The 16,860-nt window shown below is 39.2% G+C and overlaps 1 protein-coding gene across 5 annotated transcripts in view; it reads right to left on the minus strand.

Annotated features, from left to right (window-relative positions):
- FLT3 (fms related receptor tyrosine kinase 3) overlaps positions 1-16,860 on the minus strand; it is a 51,032-nt gene that overhangs the window by 14,657 nt on the left and 19,515 nt on the right. For 3 of the 5 annotated variants that reach the window (XM_065050841.1, XM_065050852.1, XM_021286198.2), the window contains exons 2-10: positions 16,527-16,651; positions 14,688-14,890; positions 13,811-13,926; positions 11,429-11,546; positions 10,458-10,594; positions 9,706-9,845; positions 9,471-9,624; positions 4,807-4,972; positions 759-865 (exon numbers count right to left, since the gene is read on the minus strand). In XM_065050841.1, coding sequence (XP_064906913.1) covers positions 759-865; positions 4,807-4,972; positions 9,471-9,624; positions 9,706-9,845; positions 10,458-10,594; positions 11,429-11,546; positions 13,811-13,926; positions 14,688-14,890; positions 16,527-16,651 — 1,266 coding nt within the window. Of the gene's footprint in view, positions 1-758; positions 866-4,806; positions 4,973-9,470; positions 9,625-9,705; positions 9,846-10,457; positions 11,403-11,428; positions 11,547-13,810; positions 13,927-14,687; positions 14,891-16,526; positions 16,652-16,860 lie in introns of those variants that run through there. The other 2 variants (XM_065050847.1, XM_065050861.1) reach the window with 2 other exon arrangements.

The following is a 16,860-nucleotide window of genomic DNA, read 5'->3' on the forward strand; positions in this document are numbered from 1 at the left end:
GCACAGAGGCATAAATAATATATAATAAATAATGCTCCCTGACCTAGAGCAAGGGTGAGATGCTGCGGTCACGTGGCACAACTGAGACAACCAAGAGCACTGGGCAAGACTGTGCAAGTGTGTGAATCATGGGCAGGGGTGCACAAGGCAGCACAGCCCTGGCATATGTGTCACACACCAAAGAGTCTCCAGACAAACTGCATTAACTCATAAATGCTCTTAGGAAAAAAATTACATAAACACACCATAGAAAGGGAACACCTGATGAGGATAAGTGTCTCCTCTCACTGTGTGTCTCATGTGGTTTCTACAGCAGTCACTTTTATTTTGGCTCTGTAGAGTTAGAATACAGCTACTGTATTTTACTGAGTTCCTGGGCTTTGGGGTTTTCTTAAGAAGTATTAATTTTCTCAGTATATGACTAATTTCTCATATTCTGTCCTTTCTGTTTATGGCAGACTAAAAGGAAGAGAAAAAAAGCTTAATAACCTCCTCCTCCTTCCTCTGTTCTCTATCCCTGACTAACACAAGAAATATGACCCACAAGCAGCTGGCATTCTTCCCCAACTCAGTGCCTGGATTTCAGTAGTGCAGCACAGAGAATCACATTTTTGCCTCGTGCTTCTCCATTTTTAACAATAAATCTACGTAAATGCAATGGGCAATACCAAGGGAAAAGCAACATAAGAAATCCATTTATATCAGTGGTAAGATCCCAGACTTTGTTAAATCTTCACAGGAATTGTTTTCTCACTTACTTCTCACATACAGAGTGAATTTTTTGGTCTTGACCATGTCATCATTTTCAGCATAAAAGACATATATCCCAGACCGGTGCTGATGGTTGCAGAACTTTGATGAAATGCTGTGGAGCAAAGACAAGACAGGAAAAGGACAAAAGACTGACTTGAAAAATATTTAAAACATAGTCAAGACTATATACATTTGAAACAAATCAACATCTTCTAATGAGGAACTCAGCCTAAATGATTTTTCATTAGAGAATATAAACCCCAGAATATAACCGTTTTGATAAGATAACATATTTTTCCTGCAATATTGATTTCATTCTGCAATTTGCCTCATAGTTCCTGCAGTCCATGTGGGCTGTCAGGCTCTGATTTTATTTCCAGTCCATTAGAAGACAAGGTATATATCACATCCAGGCACAGATGGTAAGACCTGCAATGGATCAAAGTCTCTCCAAAGGATTTTGATGGGAGTTTGTAGCTGATATGATAAACAGTATTAGGAAATAACAATGACAGCTAGGATCATACAAGATAAATCTCTCCAAGCAGAAAGATCTGGCAGAAAATCAGAAATGAAATCATCATCACAAGTTCATTATTAATGAGACAAAGCACCAACCATCAAGATATTCCTGCTGGAGGAAGGCCAGCATCCTACTAATCCCTATGGAGATGACAGCAAACCAAGACCCAAGCCATGCAGGAATGGCTTGTGCCAATTGAAGTGGTGAGGGAGGGCTCTACCAGGTCCCTGGACAAAAGCTAACAATGGAGCACTGTACAGACTTAAAGATTTCTGTATGACCAACTTGTTGAGTTGCTGTTTGTAAGACATGGGATGAAGTAAAGAGAAGGGAATATATCATCTTAGAGGGATGGCATCCTATTTCTGTCCTTTTGACTAGGTTATTGTCAGCAGGTTAATTGTCATATTTAAACTGCACCTATAGCAACTCACCAATGTTAGAAGAGAACTTAATAAAATCTCAAAATCTCATCTTAAGTTTAATTGCTGGCTTATGGGGCCAGATGTTTTAGCTGACTGCTCAAGGAAAACTGGGCAGGAGGCCCCCAGTGCAACTTCAGTGGTAAAGGCAAGCAGGCATATCAGGGAGTTTGAAGTAGACAGAAAAAAAAGACAGCATATATCAGTAAACTTCAAAGTAAAATAAAGCAGTAATGAGCTTGGAACAAGAAATCCAGGTGGCTAAAATCAGGGTGTTTCTCATTAAGCAAGATGTATACAAATGAACTAAGAGACCAAATATCATCTTGCAGTTCTAAACCAAGAAAGCTTAGACCGAAGTCACGAGCAATTTTGCCTTCTGACTCAGGCAACACTTCCATATGGTTATTGACTTTTGAATGTCTTCATCTGAAATGGCCTTACAGATGCCTCAGAACTCAGAGACTTTTTAAAAATCAGACCTCTTTTAAGCTGCCTCAAAATGGATACTGAAGGCCAGAGAAACCACAAATCATTTGTTGCTTCTGAAATCTCAAGTCTGAAGAATTAAATCCTAATGAAATGAGAAAGTAATTTAAAAAGAGTGTCTTAGATACCTGAAAACATAAAGGGATGTGAGATAAATATTATAAATTTAACATAGGTCATTCTGTGTATGAAAACTCATTTGCTCTTAGAGGGGAAGTGAAAATCAGCAGTGTCCTAAAACAGAGAGACAACAAGAGCAAATAGAAAATGGACATTCTGAAGGAATCTCTGAAAACACGTAAGGGCACTGACAGGAGAGATGAATCCTTAGGACTTGAAATTAAAAGTTAAAGAAGGGGACAGAGTTAATTAATAAAATTTAATATGATCCGTAATCAGGAGGAACAAATTGTTAAGGAAATGGCAGATATTAAAAACCAAAAAAACAGGAAATGAAAAAGGATATGAAAGGAATAAAGTAGAACTGTTGGGAGATGGGATTACACAGAAGCCACCTAAAATTGGCAAAGTTAGGTTCACAATGTGTTAAGATACGTGATGACCCTTTTTTTTTTTTTGTTTTGAGAAACCTTCTGCTCAAAAATCACATAGAAATCTGTGGTGCTACAACTCATAGGCAGAATCTCATGACCTCCCTACTCCTTGCTGCTTCTGGGAACTTTAAAATGAATGAAATATCTACTCCTACTCTCTTTCCTCAGGTATAAGACATCTCTATCCAATGCTAGCATTCAACCAGAACTGGATAGTTTTGGGGGGTGTTCGTACAGAAGAAGGTACTTGTCAAATGAAATAATCACCAAATGAATGTATTTTTCCCTCAATTATATTTTTCCATAAAATAAACAGAATGATAAGTAAATGCAAAGTATAATTACCTAAATGAACATTAAAAAAAAAAAAAAAAGTGTTTAACCAACAGTGCAGTCAGATGGGTGGCTGAACTGCCTGTTTGAAGCAGCCTCCAGGCCAAGCTCGAGCTATGGCTGTGGCTGTGGCTGAGCTGGCCCAGGACACGCTGCTCCGGGGACACAGGCTGGACATTTCCCCATCCTGCAGGTGGTGATCAGCGCTCAGCAACCACCACTCGCTGCACTGCACAGCCTATCTGAAGTGACTCATAAATCCCAGGCCACCAGCGGCTGCACCTTACAATTAATGAGGGTTACCTAAGCTATTAATATATCAGAGTTCTCACAATTGTTCTTGTTGGCCCAGTCGATAGCACCTTCTTCCTATCTGGATTGAATTTACACCAGCTTTCAATCATGCAAGCAAAACTGACTGCTGCTCTTACAAGCAGTGAGAAGAGGTCCACAACAGCTGCAAAGCAAATCAGCTCAGCATTATCAGCTGGAGACCTATGGGACAAGGATGAGTAAATGCTCACAGCCTTCTCCTGAGACCTCATTTCCCAAATCATGCTTGACCACAAAGAACAGATCTGCATAGCCCATGTCAGGCATTGCAGATTAGTCACCAACACCCACCCAACGCTATCAAAGTTTGCTGACAGCCCTCACTTTATCAGCAGGGACAGAGTTCCTATGCCACTGCCAGGAGATGACAATTCACTGATCTGAACTGAGCTGTCTCTGAACCTTGTAAAAGTCTGACTCCAATACACCACCTGATGCAAATGAAAAGACCAGTCTGTTCCAAAGATGACTTGACAAGCTAGCAGATAAAACTAAGTGTACCAAAATACTATGGAAAGAAACTGTAAAAAGTGTAATCAAGGCTGTGACACAGTTTTATGCAGATGCAAAGAGAGGTTTTAAAAATAGGAGAAGAAATCAGTGTAGGCACCTTAACCCTTGCCTAGGTCCTGCTTAGCTTCAAAGCTAAAATTTTAAAGGAGTAGCTTGGCTTTATTTTCATTGAGGTGAGTAAGAGCTGTTACCTTGAAAACCATGGGACTGCTCTGAAAGAAACTCTGAAGGAAATTAGATAATGTTATCGAGAAACTAGAAAGCCTAGGGAATGGAGAAAACATTAGCCTTAAACAGGATTCATGCCAGAACTTCATTGTAGGAAATAACAGAAAAGGTAGATAACTAACAGGTTTATTCAAAACATGTTTTTCAGTAGCAGAAGAATATATGACCTGGGTAATGAGGAGAACTGGCATAGGCAGAGCTGAACAGATCTAATGGTGGCCTGGGAAACTACGTGGCCCTGGATTTGATTTGAGCAGTTTGAAAGACATTGGGAACATCATCAAGAACAAGATGACAAAAGAGGAACACATGGAACTTGTAAGACAGTATGAAAACCACAACAGATCTGCAACTGAGAAATTATGTCAGAGAGAAAGGGAATGGCAAAATGCATGCAAACTAAAGGGTAGCTAGAGGCATAACTTTCCAAAGGGTTTATTATAACATGGAGAATAAAGTGATTCTAGAAGTTATCTGCATGAACTCTTTTTGAACGCAAAACCAACGTTTGAGTGTCTTTTGTTAACACGGCTTCATCACATGGCCAATCCACATTTTAAAAACACAAAGAGAGTACAAAATATGGACACTAAGTAGTCCCAATAAGATATAAAGAGTAAACATTATTATATCAAATTATTCCAAAATACTAAAGTACCTGTGTCCATCCACACTGTAACTTTGTTTACATGAAAAGGCTTTTTTGGAAAATAGCCACACGCATCTAACCGGGGGATATGCTGTAAAGTTAACTGCAAAGCAAAATTCTTCCTCACCAATTTCAAAATCTTCTTTAGAGTCAGTTATATTTATAAATCCCTTTTCTGGGGAAAAAAAAAAAAAAAGGAAAATATTAATATTTTATTACAAAGGCTGGACTGCTTAATGAAGGAATTTTGACATCTGTATGTTTTTAATTTTGGTTATCACAAGAAAAAAACCCACCATGTTACATCAGAAAAGGCATCCTGTTAATCAAAATAAGATAATGCTTCAAAATGGCATTGAAATGATCTCACTGTGTTTAGCTGCAAGCAAGTGATCTGAGACTGCTGAAATTGCACGTTGGGTCAGACCAGAGCCCTTCCAAAATGGTTGAACATTTCTTCCCAATCCACCCTACAGAGCCACAGGCCCAACAACGTCATTATTTGGTTTGGTTTAGGTGTGTTCCAGGTGTTAGCAGCTGCGTTTCCTGGCTTTCCTCTGGGAGGGAACAAAACCAGGTGGCACCACCAGCATGATCAGATGTTGATAGTAGTTGTTTCTCTTTACCTGAAAGGAGTTGAAGATTTTGCAAATGAGTCTTGTAGCTGCTCCTTTATTTCTCCATCTAAATTAGACATATTTTATGCAAGACAACTGCAATATGAAAAGGTATTCTGAAGAGGTGCATGAACATCTTCATACCAAGTACCAAGCTGTTGGTACTTGTCCTGCTAGGGTGGGATTAGTTTAACCTAATGGAGCTGTCTGAAGTTCAGTGACCCACCTAAGTTACTTGTTTGGACCTCTAATAGACTCAGTGGAATGAGACAGGCATGTCCAGATGTATCTCATCCTAAAACAGAAGATAACAAAACATGTACTGAGCTGCTTCTGGAAATATCTGTTTCTTGACACTGACTGCTGAAGCAACCGAAGCCTCTGCTGGGGCTAGACCTCTCATGAAATGAAATGAATCCCACCCAAGGAGACTGAACAGCAGACACATTTGGGAGGAGGCTGTCCTAAAGGCATTGGTGGGGCTACCATCAGTTCTGTAAAAAACACGTAATCATATACGTTGGAAGAGATCTCTGGAGATGTCCAATCCAGCTTCTATCCAGAGCAGGTCCAACTAGATGAGGTTGCTCAGAGCCATGTCCAGCTGAGTTTGGGTATTTCCAAGGAAGAAGACTCTACAAGTTCTGGGAAACTTGTTCTAGACTTTAAGCAGCCACATGGTGAAAAACTGCACCATTGAAATATTGCTGGACTGGGTTTTTCATTTTTGAGTGTTTTTCTTCTGGTTGTAACCCTATATTCTGCTTGGCATGTTTTATCTCTGTCTAGCTTACTGGTTCAAAAAATGCGATCTGGAAACTCCCACATAAATCGCAAAATTTTCAGTATTTTAAACCAAGAAGCAATTCCTTTCATGACTGCTCTCCTACTTTTTGATATTAAAGGCTTCTTGGTTTTATAAATTGGACCTTCTTCTTTTGAATCATCTCTTGCATCTCAGCCTTCCAGGCAGAATGTCGTCTCTGAGTGTACTGTTAACAACACAAACAGCCAAGAGTAAAGGCTTTCTCCACGAGTGCACGCAAGGACCTTGGAGCAGAGTATGCCATTTCTCTGGAAAACAACTCAAAAGTAGTTTATTTCTTGAAGGAGAAAGAAAAGAGCACATTATTGCTTGGCTTAATATTTTTTGGCAGGTTTAAGTGTATTTCTGCCAGAGAAGCAGTGAACATAGTTATTCAGTAATGACAGAGAAGTGAGATGAAATCCTTGAGACTGGAATATAAGCTTTCAGGTCTCTATATTAGTCATATTTGTTTATTTGTTGCTTTAAACCTAACACATGTTGCAAAACAGCATCAAGATTGTGTAGTGTTAAAAATTCTTTATTCAACACGGGTGGAAATTGAGCATGAGAACTGAAGAAACAGAGAGTTTAGCAGGTCCAATTGGCATGATCTCAGTTGTGCTTTGAAGTGGCCCAACCACCCTGCCTGACCTGACCAGCTACACGACATGTGATAAGTTGGTGAAACATCAATTAGCAAAGAGCAAACCAGAGCTGTCTGTCTGCAAGGCGTTACTAGAGATTAGAAGGCCTCCCATCAATGTAGTTATGCTAGCCAGGCTCCCCAGGCAATGCAGTATGTGCCAACCAAATGTTTTCTCTTGGTTAAGTTACATCATGATGATTCCCAGTAAAGTTATGGGTGCTGAGTCATGCACACTGATGTTTTAAAGGTAGGACACTGGTCATTTTGGGAACTAGCTAGCATAAATTCACACCAACAGTGGTTGTCATTAATACATTAGGCTGGGGTGGATCAGAAGCACAGGATGTCCCTGTATGACCTTGGAGAGAGAAGCACAGCTGATAGCTAGGTATAACAACATCCGGCCACTTTAATTCACCATGGAGGTAAACAAACAGATTTTTTCATCAGCAAAGCCAAAGAGACTGCAAAGGTTTTGTTGGCATAAGGGGTATTAAGGAGGGTACAGACAATCATCATAGCTCGGCGCACTCCAGTCAAAAAATACCCCACTCAGAAATACAGCCAGGAATATAGACAGTGGTTGAAATATCTTGTGTTAACATGACACATATTCACACTTGATAGTTTATGGATCCAAGAAGCCACTATTTCTGAACTGGGCATCAGTACTGAGAAAGAAGAGGATCTTGCCCTACCTCCAAACTATCCCCTCACCCCTACTTTCCTGTTTATTAAGAGGATGTGTGTAGAAAAAATGGCCAGGTATCATACTGGGTTATTGTAAATGTTGACAGAACTTTCTGCTCAGTGGTAGGCAGAAACTAAAAAGAGGATACTGTGTGGGGAAAGTGATTTCTGAAGAGATTGGGGTAAGTACTCTCACTTCCTACTATTCCGTTGTAAACTCTGAGAGCAACTATATCAAAGGTCAAACGTGTGATGAGTGCTTCAGAGTGTTGTGTTCTCAGGGCTACAGACTCCAACTCCAAGCACAGCAGGCAGAAAACTACTTCCAGTGCCTACTCCAGCAACATGGTGCCAACTACAGCTTTCCCTTTTATGCCTGAATTCCAGACTTATGTCTATTTGTATATTATTTTCTTCTGAGAAAAAAGGTTTGCAGCTGAGGCTGTTCTGGACTAACTTCAACATTGATGGCTTTTAAATCAACGTGTTACTTAAGTAGAATGAGGTTTCCTTTGGTATGGTTTTGATTTTTAAATTTTTCAGGCCTTGGTATAGCTTGGTGTCAGAAGGATGGTTCCCTTCAGTGCCTGGGAAGCAGGAAACATACAGAACAACAAATAACGCTGGAATAGTTGTCTCTCTAGTTGCAGGTTTTCCTTCAGATCCATCACAGCTGCAGCATCACTTCTGCACAGTAGTTTGCCAGCGCTGCCAGTACTTGCTATTCACCATCTCTCTGGGCATACATTCTCCATTAAGATGAAAGTTTTCATTTCTCTTTTGCTACAAGTTTTACAGGTTTCAGAGCTAAAATTTTTCCCCAGATTTACTTTCCCCATAAAGAATTTGGCAAACTCAAAGGGCCATTGTCTGTCACGCCTTTATCATAAGAGAAAAAGGTCATTTCTTGCTTGTTCTGGGTTTTGAGTGGGAGACCCCAGCACCGAGAACCTTCCAACTGTTCGATTCCTTCCTGGAACACCCAAGTCAGGCCTGATACAGAATTTCTACTTGCTTTTTTCTGTTTAAGAGACAGGAGCACCTGAAGAAACCATGCGAAACAGCAGGACAGTGACCATGAGAACTTTTGCCTTATCTCACTCGCTCCGAAAGTGGAGCCAAGGTGGGGTGGAGGTGCCGTACACAAGTGAAAGGGAGATGCAGTGCGAGCAAGTGGTGAGGAGACTGAGGCCATGACCACAGCTTTTCAAAACCCATACTGGAATCATAGCAGGACATTTCTGTCTCACATCAATTGAGACCAGTCACTAGTAGTTCCAGACTCAGGCCAAACCAATACATATAGCATTAATAGCTGAACATGTGGGGCAGATAATGTATCTTATATTCTCAGTCAGCTCCAGAAATTGTATTTTACAGTGTTTTATTATACATGCAGTTGTTCGTATCTGCTCTGCAGCCACCTACATCTGAGTTGGTGGCACAGAAAAGGGCCACACGACTACATTAGCCCCCCTACCCAAGAAGCCCAAGGCACAGCCCCTGGGAACTCTATAGCTTTTTGTCCCCACAAAAAACCACTACAGCTTTGCATCACACCAGCCGAGAGTCATGTACAGTAACAAGAGATGCATTCCAGCCTCTAGAAATTCTATTGCAGCAATCATCCAGACTAGATCTCTAAACCGTGCCATTTCATTTCACTTCCAAAAGCACCGTCTTTTAATTTAAATTATTTGAAAGGCAATATAAAGAAAAGGTTGATTATCTTCAGGTACCTGACTGACTCAGTTCGTATTAATCTCTTGGCTTTCCTGGACAGCCAATAAGTGCAAACAGACTTCTTCCTTATAAAAGGAACTACAAAACACACCCACAAGCAAAGAACTGCCACATGGAAAACAAAGCAAAACTACTAAGCGACAAAATTAACACTGGAGATTGGAATTACCTAAAACTCTAACCAAGGCAGTTTGATTCGGATGAGCTGTAGAAGAACAGGTGTAACGTCCACTGTTGCTTCTTCCTGCCGCTGGAGCAAACACATACTGGACTCGAATTGCTGAGAGATCTGTTTGATATTCTAATCCTTCAAACTGACGATCCTAGTTTGCAACAGAGATTCCCATTTAATCAGTTTTTAGTGCCCAATATTACCTTTTTAAAAATATGTCCTGTCTTCTTACCTGCTCAACTTCTTTGTTTTCAAAAGACAATTTTATTCTGAATTTATAATTACGGTGAACAGCTCTGCATCTGATCAGCAATGGTTCCCCGACTTTAAGAAGCAATTCAGGTAAAGGCATTGCTCGTGTTTCATTTAAATCTAGAAAACCAAAACATAGTCACTGAAACAACTATCACTTTGCCTGGAAAAATGCTCAGATCAACATTTTTTTCTGCTAATGCTGCAAAAACATCTATTATTACATTGTAATGATAGTTAGAATTTGGGAAAACTACTCATTAATAATGAAATTAGTAAATTGGATGTCTGAAACCAAGTTTTGTCATAATTTACAAGATGCCTATAAGGCACAGTTCAGCACAGAGTTTGGGTCAGGTCAGGTTTATTTAAAAACCAAAACAAAACAGAAAAACAAACCTGAATTTATCTGTTTACTCATGATTATTTATACTTTTATATATTTAGGAACAATTTGAAGAGCATTTCAGTGCAACACAGTCCTAAAAGCATGCACAAAAAGATAACATGTTTAGAAAATGTGGAAGGGCAAGACATTTTTTACAGAGGCCACAGATAGCTATTAGAATTTATAGTTTAGACATGAGACAGAGCAATCATATTCACTGTCAGATTTGTTCCAGTGATTACAAACAAGAAGCTTAGCCCAGAAAGAGTACTCAGATGAGCAGTGCAACTAACTTCAGCAACAGGATCCAGCTTGCATGTTACTAAGTCTTAGAGGGAAGTTACCTATTGTAAAGAGTCTGCTGCATTCTCTGCCCAGGCCATTAACTGCACAGCACCATATATAAGTTTGAAATAATTCCTGTTGTGCAGCCTGTATGCCATCTATTTCCCCAGTTTCATCATGTATTTTATCGGGGCAACTGCAATTACAAGCACAATTATTCATTGACTCGTATGGTTAACCTCAAGCAAATAAATCTGATAAATCTCCAAGCCATGCAAACAATAGTGGGAAAACTGGATCTCACAACACTAAATAAAAAGGAACTAGGAATGGTGAAGATAAGAAAATTAAAAAGTCACCATCTAGGCAGAAATATGAGCAGAAATGACATGAGTATGCTCAAACTGGGCCATAGACAGGTAATACTGTAACTAAAATCTGTACAAGAGTGAAACCATAGAGGCTTTCACATCATATCTCTGAATTCTCGGTGATGGGAGCTGTTGCAAATCCAGCTCCTGTTATGAGACTCAGATCCCAAACTGCCACATTGCAAAGAAAGATATTATTCCCACTGTTAATAGAATGAACTTCATATATTAATAGAATAGAAAAAAAAAAAATCAGAAAATTATGATCACTTGTAACATTTTCCCAGTTCTAATGTATTCACATTTCAAAAAAAAGTGAAAAACTAGAGAGAATGGGATACCTTTGATTTGCTCTGGGGATATTAAAATACCAGAACTTGGCATAACTTTTTTCAAGCCAAGAGATGAAAGTTTCCAAAAGAGGACAATTGCCCAAATTTCTAAGAAAGATACGTTGCAGCACTCCAAAAGCGGATCATGCAGGCACAGGTTTTCAATCAGCATGTGGGTGTGCAACACGGCAGAGCCTGTCTCCAGAAATTCTGACCCCAAACCTCTTCTTCTCCCCAGCTCGCTAGGAACATTAACCCTCTCCCTTCTTCAGAAGATGCTAAACTTTTACTCTAGAGATTCAACATGCATATAAATATACATCATACCTATCTTCAGGTGTTTTGCAAAATATCCACTCCACGGAGGGCTGGGGGTAGCTCTCAGATATGCATTCAATAGCATCTGATTTTTCCCTTTTCCTGAAATAGGGTTTGCCTGGTTTCTCTGTCAAAATTCATGCAAATATTTAAGAATACTGAAATAATTTTGAAACAGTGTTTTGCTCATTTCGTAGTACACTGAGTTACAGGGCTGTAATTTGTTTCAGGTTTCAACACAAAGGGAATAGAAAATAATTCTGCCCTAAGGATATTATGGGTTGGTCTCACGAGCTTTTCAGCCTTGATTGCTAAATGCACAGTTTGCCTGTATCAAAGGCTTGCCTCTATACACCAGAGAACAATCCTGAGACTGATACTGAAAGGTGTTAATTTGCTGAGGTTGCTATTCATTTCACTAGGCAGGAGCACAGATACCTCACATCTCAACCCTGTGGCTTTTGGTGGAGTATCTGTTGGGACTACAAAGTCTCTACACAAAACCGCATCGTGGCATGCTACTCAGTCAGATCAGATGCACAATGGAAAAACAATGGGTGATAATGAGTTCTGATAACCAGGAGACTTCTCTATCCCCTATCTGTAACTTAGAGGGGCAAAGCTTCCCAGACGATTCTCAGTCCCCTGAACCTTTCGGGCTCAGACTTGGACTAACTATTAATATAAAAATTTGATGCATTAAAACTGTTAAAGATTCGACTCAAAATGAAAAACACGGAGTCTGGTTTTAGGTCATTTTACAATCAAATTGCAGCTTCTAACTAGAAGAGTGATATTTTCTTTAGAGCCATGCTTCCATTGTCTGCAAGGTGACATGTGAAGGTGAAACTAATACTCCTGGCTTTTTCATTTCTTTCTTCATTTACCTCTTATAAACTGGGCCTAGAAGAGATTTTTTCACGTATAGAGATTCACATCTAAGTTGAAGGGTTCCCATCTAGCCTGGAGGATTTTATGAGAGATGTAATTATGATATTAGATTCACAGGACCAAAGAGAATGCAATCCAAGCAATTGATATGGAAAAGATCTTTATCAAGACTGTTTCAGTCTACTCTTACTTGCATATGTAATATTTTTTTTTGACCTCTAAAGCCTAATTGATGTAGTTGACAAGGTAATTTTTAATTGAAGATTTAATACCCTGCCCCCTCAATGAAGCTGTTAAAATTATAACTGAAACATGCAATAGGCCTTCAAATAAAATGAGAGACTGGAAGTGACACTTCTGACACCTGAGTGAGAAAAAAAAGACAAACAGAAGAAATACTGTAAAAACAGGTAAAGAGGGAATAAAAAATATTATTAGTCACAGTTTATTAAAAACAAGGCAAGTAATAATGCTTGTTGTTGAAACTGTCTCTAGAAGGGTTTGCCAGTTTTTTACCTGTTTGGATTGATGTTTAACTTCTTTTCTTTGAAATTCCTTTTACATTTTAAAATTTTATCTTTAAATTGTGTCCTTTCCAGACAAAATAATATGGTATTTCTCTGCTGTTTAAAAAATATCATGTCAACATGGGTCTTTTTTTTTTTAAAGATGTTCTTGGACTCCTCTACTTAGAAACAGAAGATCAAACTTAGTTGCAGCAGCTGCCTCTGCATCAAAGATCTATCTTGTGTCGTCCTTGAGAAAACACAATCAAATCTGCTCCAACTGTGAGTCTTTCAAAAAGCATGTACTCTGTCATGAGCAGTTAACAGCAGTTAAAATCTCAACTTCTTTAGCACCCTTGTGCTGAGCAGCTGCAGTACTGATGTGTTTCACCCTAAGACGCAATAAGCAAGTAAAGGCTGGCACTGAGAAAAGGGACTTCCTCTTTTCCCTTCCCTCAGTGATGCCTCTTGCTGCCCAAGAACTGCAAAAGGAAAATCTATGAGAGAAGAGCAAAGAGACTCGCCACCAGCCACAGGTGCAGAAGTGGCAGAGTGGGATGAAGCATGACTTCAGGGTGCCAGAGACCCTAAAATAAAAGGGATATCCTGATGTGGTCCAGATAACAGCCCAGCTGGCAACACCAGGAATAAACAAGCTAAGATACAAGCAAACAAATCTAGCCTGCGAGCTTTGAGAACACACAAAAGCCACCCTTGATTTGTCCCTTTTGGGACAAGGGGAATCTCTCATAGGGGAGAAGTGTGCTTCATTTACATCTCTATTTTTTCATTTGTGTGGTTTATTGACTGACAAAAGCTGACTCTCATGCAGTTTGTGGTTTTGACTTCAGCCTCTGAAGACAGCTCCAAGTCCTATGAATATCTGGGAGAAGGTTGAAATGCAGCACATGAGAGCTTCATTGCTTTGAACTTGAGTGTCTCCCCTTGAACCTATTGATGGAGTGATCCCTTTCAACTGAGATGATATACTTACTTCGGATGAGAACAGGCACAACTACTGTGTAGTTGTTGTTTTTACTTATGACCGAGAGGGTGTATTTTCCAGCTTGTGCTTCTTTTATTTGAGAAAAAGCCAAAGATGCAACATATCTGTAAAACAGAAAGTAAAGCTGTATTTGCTATCTAGAAAGTAATATGCAGAACACACAATAAAATGTTAGCTCTTTAGCTCTAGCAAAAACCCTTCAGAGATACTAGCATTCATTATTTACATAGCATTCTTCAACTTGAAGTGTTTTCATCATGTATCTTCCTACACAAGCAGCATGTGTGAACTCAACAGGTATCAGAACCTTAACGCTGAGCATTGGGAAAGATGGATTTTCCAAGCTTCGGACAACCGTGGAGGTCCACAGGGAAATGCTTCACTTACAGTCCCATCCTACATGTTTTGCAAGGGGAGGCAATAATCCAGTCTCAGGTTCTAGCCTAGGTTTGGCTGTGAGAATTAGGATGCTGTTGTTCCTGATCTGCAGTATGACCCTAATAAGTCACATAATTCTTTGTGCCTCAGTTTCTTTGGCTATAAAATAATGATTTTGCCCCATGAGCACTGCAAAGCTCAAACTGATCAATGCCAGAAACTCCCTGGAGACCCCATGCATGATGATATACAAATTTAAAGAACAAGATTATTTCAAACTATTCTTGGCTTTGAGATTCTTATATGTGTGTGTGTCTAAACGACAATCAGCAATGTGCTGCTGGGTGACAGCACTTAAGAAAGATTAGAAGATTTTAAAAGGTAATGCATATCATTAAATTGGCACAGTCACAGAAAATATTCCGTTTGAATTCTGAAATAAATGATCTCTTAAAGGTTCTTTGATGCAGTACATTCCTTGACTTACCGATTCTCTGAGTCCAATGAAGGTTTACAAGGCTGGCTCTCTTTAAAGAACCAAAAGCATGAAATGACCTCTGAAATGTTCATTATCACTTTTAATTCAATATCTTCAAACAAATTGACTTCCACATTTTTAGTTGGTTCATAGATATTTTCTGTTCCTTGAGAATTCAAATAACACCCAATATCTTCCAAAATTTTAGAAATCTGCAGTGCAATAGGATAGATTGTTAAGTGTTTGTTAGCAATTATCTTTTTGTATTCAAATATTTTAAAGGATGCACTTCTGGAAAAACTTTCATAAATTAGTAATACCTCATAATGCCAAAAAATATATATAATATATACTGAACCAACACCTTCACCATGTCGTCTTCTGTTTTGCTTTTTTTTTCATTTCTACTGTCAAACTTATTTATAAATACGTTAAATTCTACTGCAGGAGAAAACACTATAGGATTTCTATTTAATTAGTTAATTCTGTTCTCTAGACATATATCGCAGAACCATTTTAGCCAGAAATATGACAATTTCACAGTGATACAGGGTATTCTCTACTCTCATTTTTTGTTTCCTTTCATGTAGAACCGTAGGAAGACTCAGAGCTGTAATACAATCTTTCTGTTTGTGACCTCAGTGCAAAGGCAGGGCCAGATTTATTTATTTATTTATTTATTTATTTTTAGGCATTCCACTGCTTGTCACTGCATCATCTAGCTAGACTGCTCTGGCTCTTTGGGGCTTTACTAGGCAAGGAACATTTGGGCTTGTCACCTTCGCACCTTTCATTTCCCCACCATTGCGTGTAGCTAAAGGAGAATCGCAAACAGAAAGAGAATATGCCATAATCATTCTGAAAACCACCGACAGATTAATGAGTCTCTATGCTTAACTGCAGCAAAAGGTGGGAAGTAAATAGCTTCATCTGAAGAGCAGCTGTAAATGTCTCCCCTACTTTGTTAGGTGAAATTTACCCTGTGTAAGTTTATGAAAGGACAGAGTTCATCACATCCTCTTCCCCCACTGTGCTTGGCCAATTGATTCTTCTCATTCTTTGCTCCTTCTTTGTCCCTTCTCTTGATCTGAGAATTATCTAGAGATAACAGCCATATTCTGCTTTGCCTGACACAAGGACAGCATGGTTTTGACTGGTATACCTTCATTTGTTATCTGAATTAACGATTTATTTGTCCAGGAATTAGAAATATTTTATAAGACTAACTTGAAACAAGAATCCTCACGAAATATTTTAATCACAGGTCTCAGATGCTTTATAAGTAAGTTGCACACCACCTCTTCTTGGTCTTCTGCCATTTCAAGTCAGAAGAGAAGAAAAAAGAATCACATTTGACTCCCTATCCAGCTTTGGTGTCTCAGTCAAGCTTTAGACTAGGCAGGGATTTATGGGCTTTGCTGGTGTGAACAGAGAGGGATGCAGCTTCCCCATCAGTCCCAGCAGCCGTGCCGCACACACACTCTGTGGCAGGCCACCGATTCACACCATGGCCTTGGCAGGCCCCTCTTGAGTACATACACGTTTTTACTTCGGTACATTTCCAGCTATATGCAGCAACATTCAGGCATGCTAATGTGAGACAGCATTAAGGCAGCAACGAAAAAAACAGTTCTAGAGAAAACTAGAGAAATCTGTTTACAGTTTCAAAGTATGAATTGTGATATGTATTTCCCTCTAACCCTCTGTGGTCATATTTGGCCTATCCCTGGTTATTTTGACTGTGACATCCCCACAGCCTGCAGGTTTAGGGTTTTGTAAGCTTCTGGGAAGGTATTTCTGGAATGGACGGGATTATTTTTATAAGCAACTCATTCTCTGTTAGATTACCTTAGGAGATACTGGTGTCTCTGGTGTTCCTGAACCTTCATCCTTCTGGCTGATAAACACACATGCAATCTCAGATGTGTTTTGCTTCATTGCAGAAGTGAAAGTAACTGCTGTCATAACAAGAACTGTAAAACAGAAATAGAAAACAAATGTGATCATGTCTAGATCTCTGCTCAGGCATAACCATCTTAGTAAAAATAAAATACAACAAAACTGTAGAAAGATTACTTTATTTTAAGGCAAAAGGAATATGCAGATATGCAATATGCTTTTGCAAACTCTGTATTTTTGTATTGAAGCTGAATGGAAGCAGTATTCAGAGAACCTTTCAAAA

Source organism: Columba livia, chromosome 1, assembly GCF_036013475.1.
Source record: "Columba livia isolate bColLiv1 breed racing homer chromosome 1, bColLiv1.pat.W.v2, whole genome shotgun sequence".
In the NCBI taxonomy this organism is placed as follows: domain Eukaryota; kingdom Metazoa; phylum Chordata; class Aves; order Columbiformes; family Columbidae; genus Columba; species Columba livia.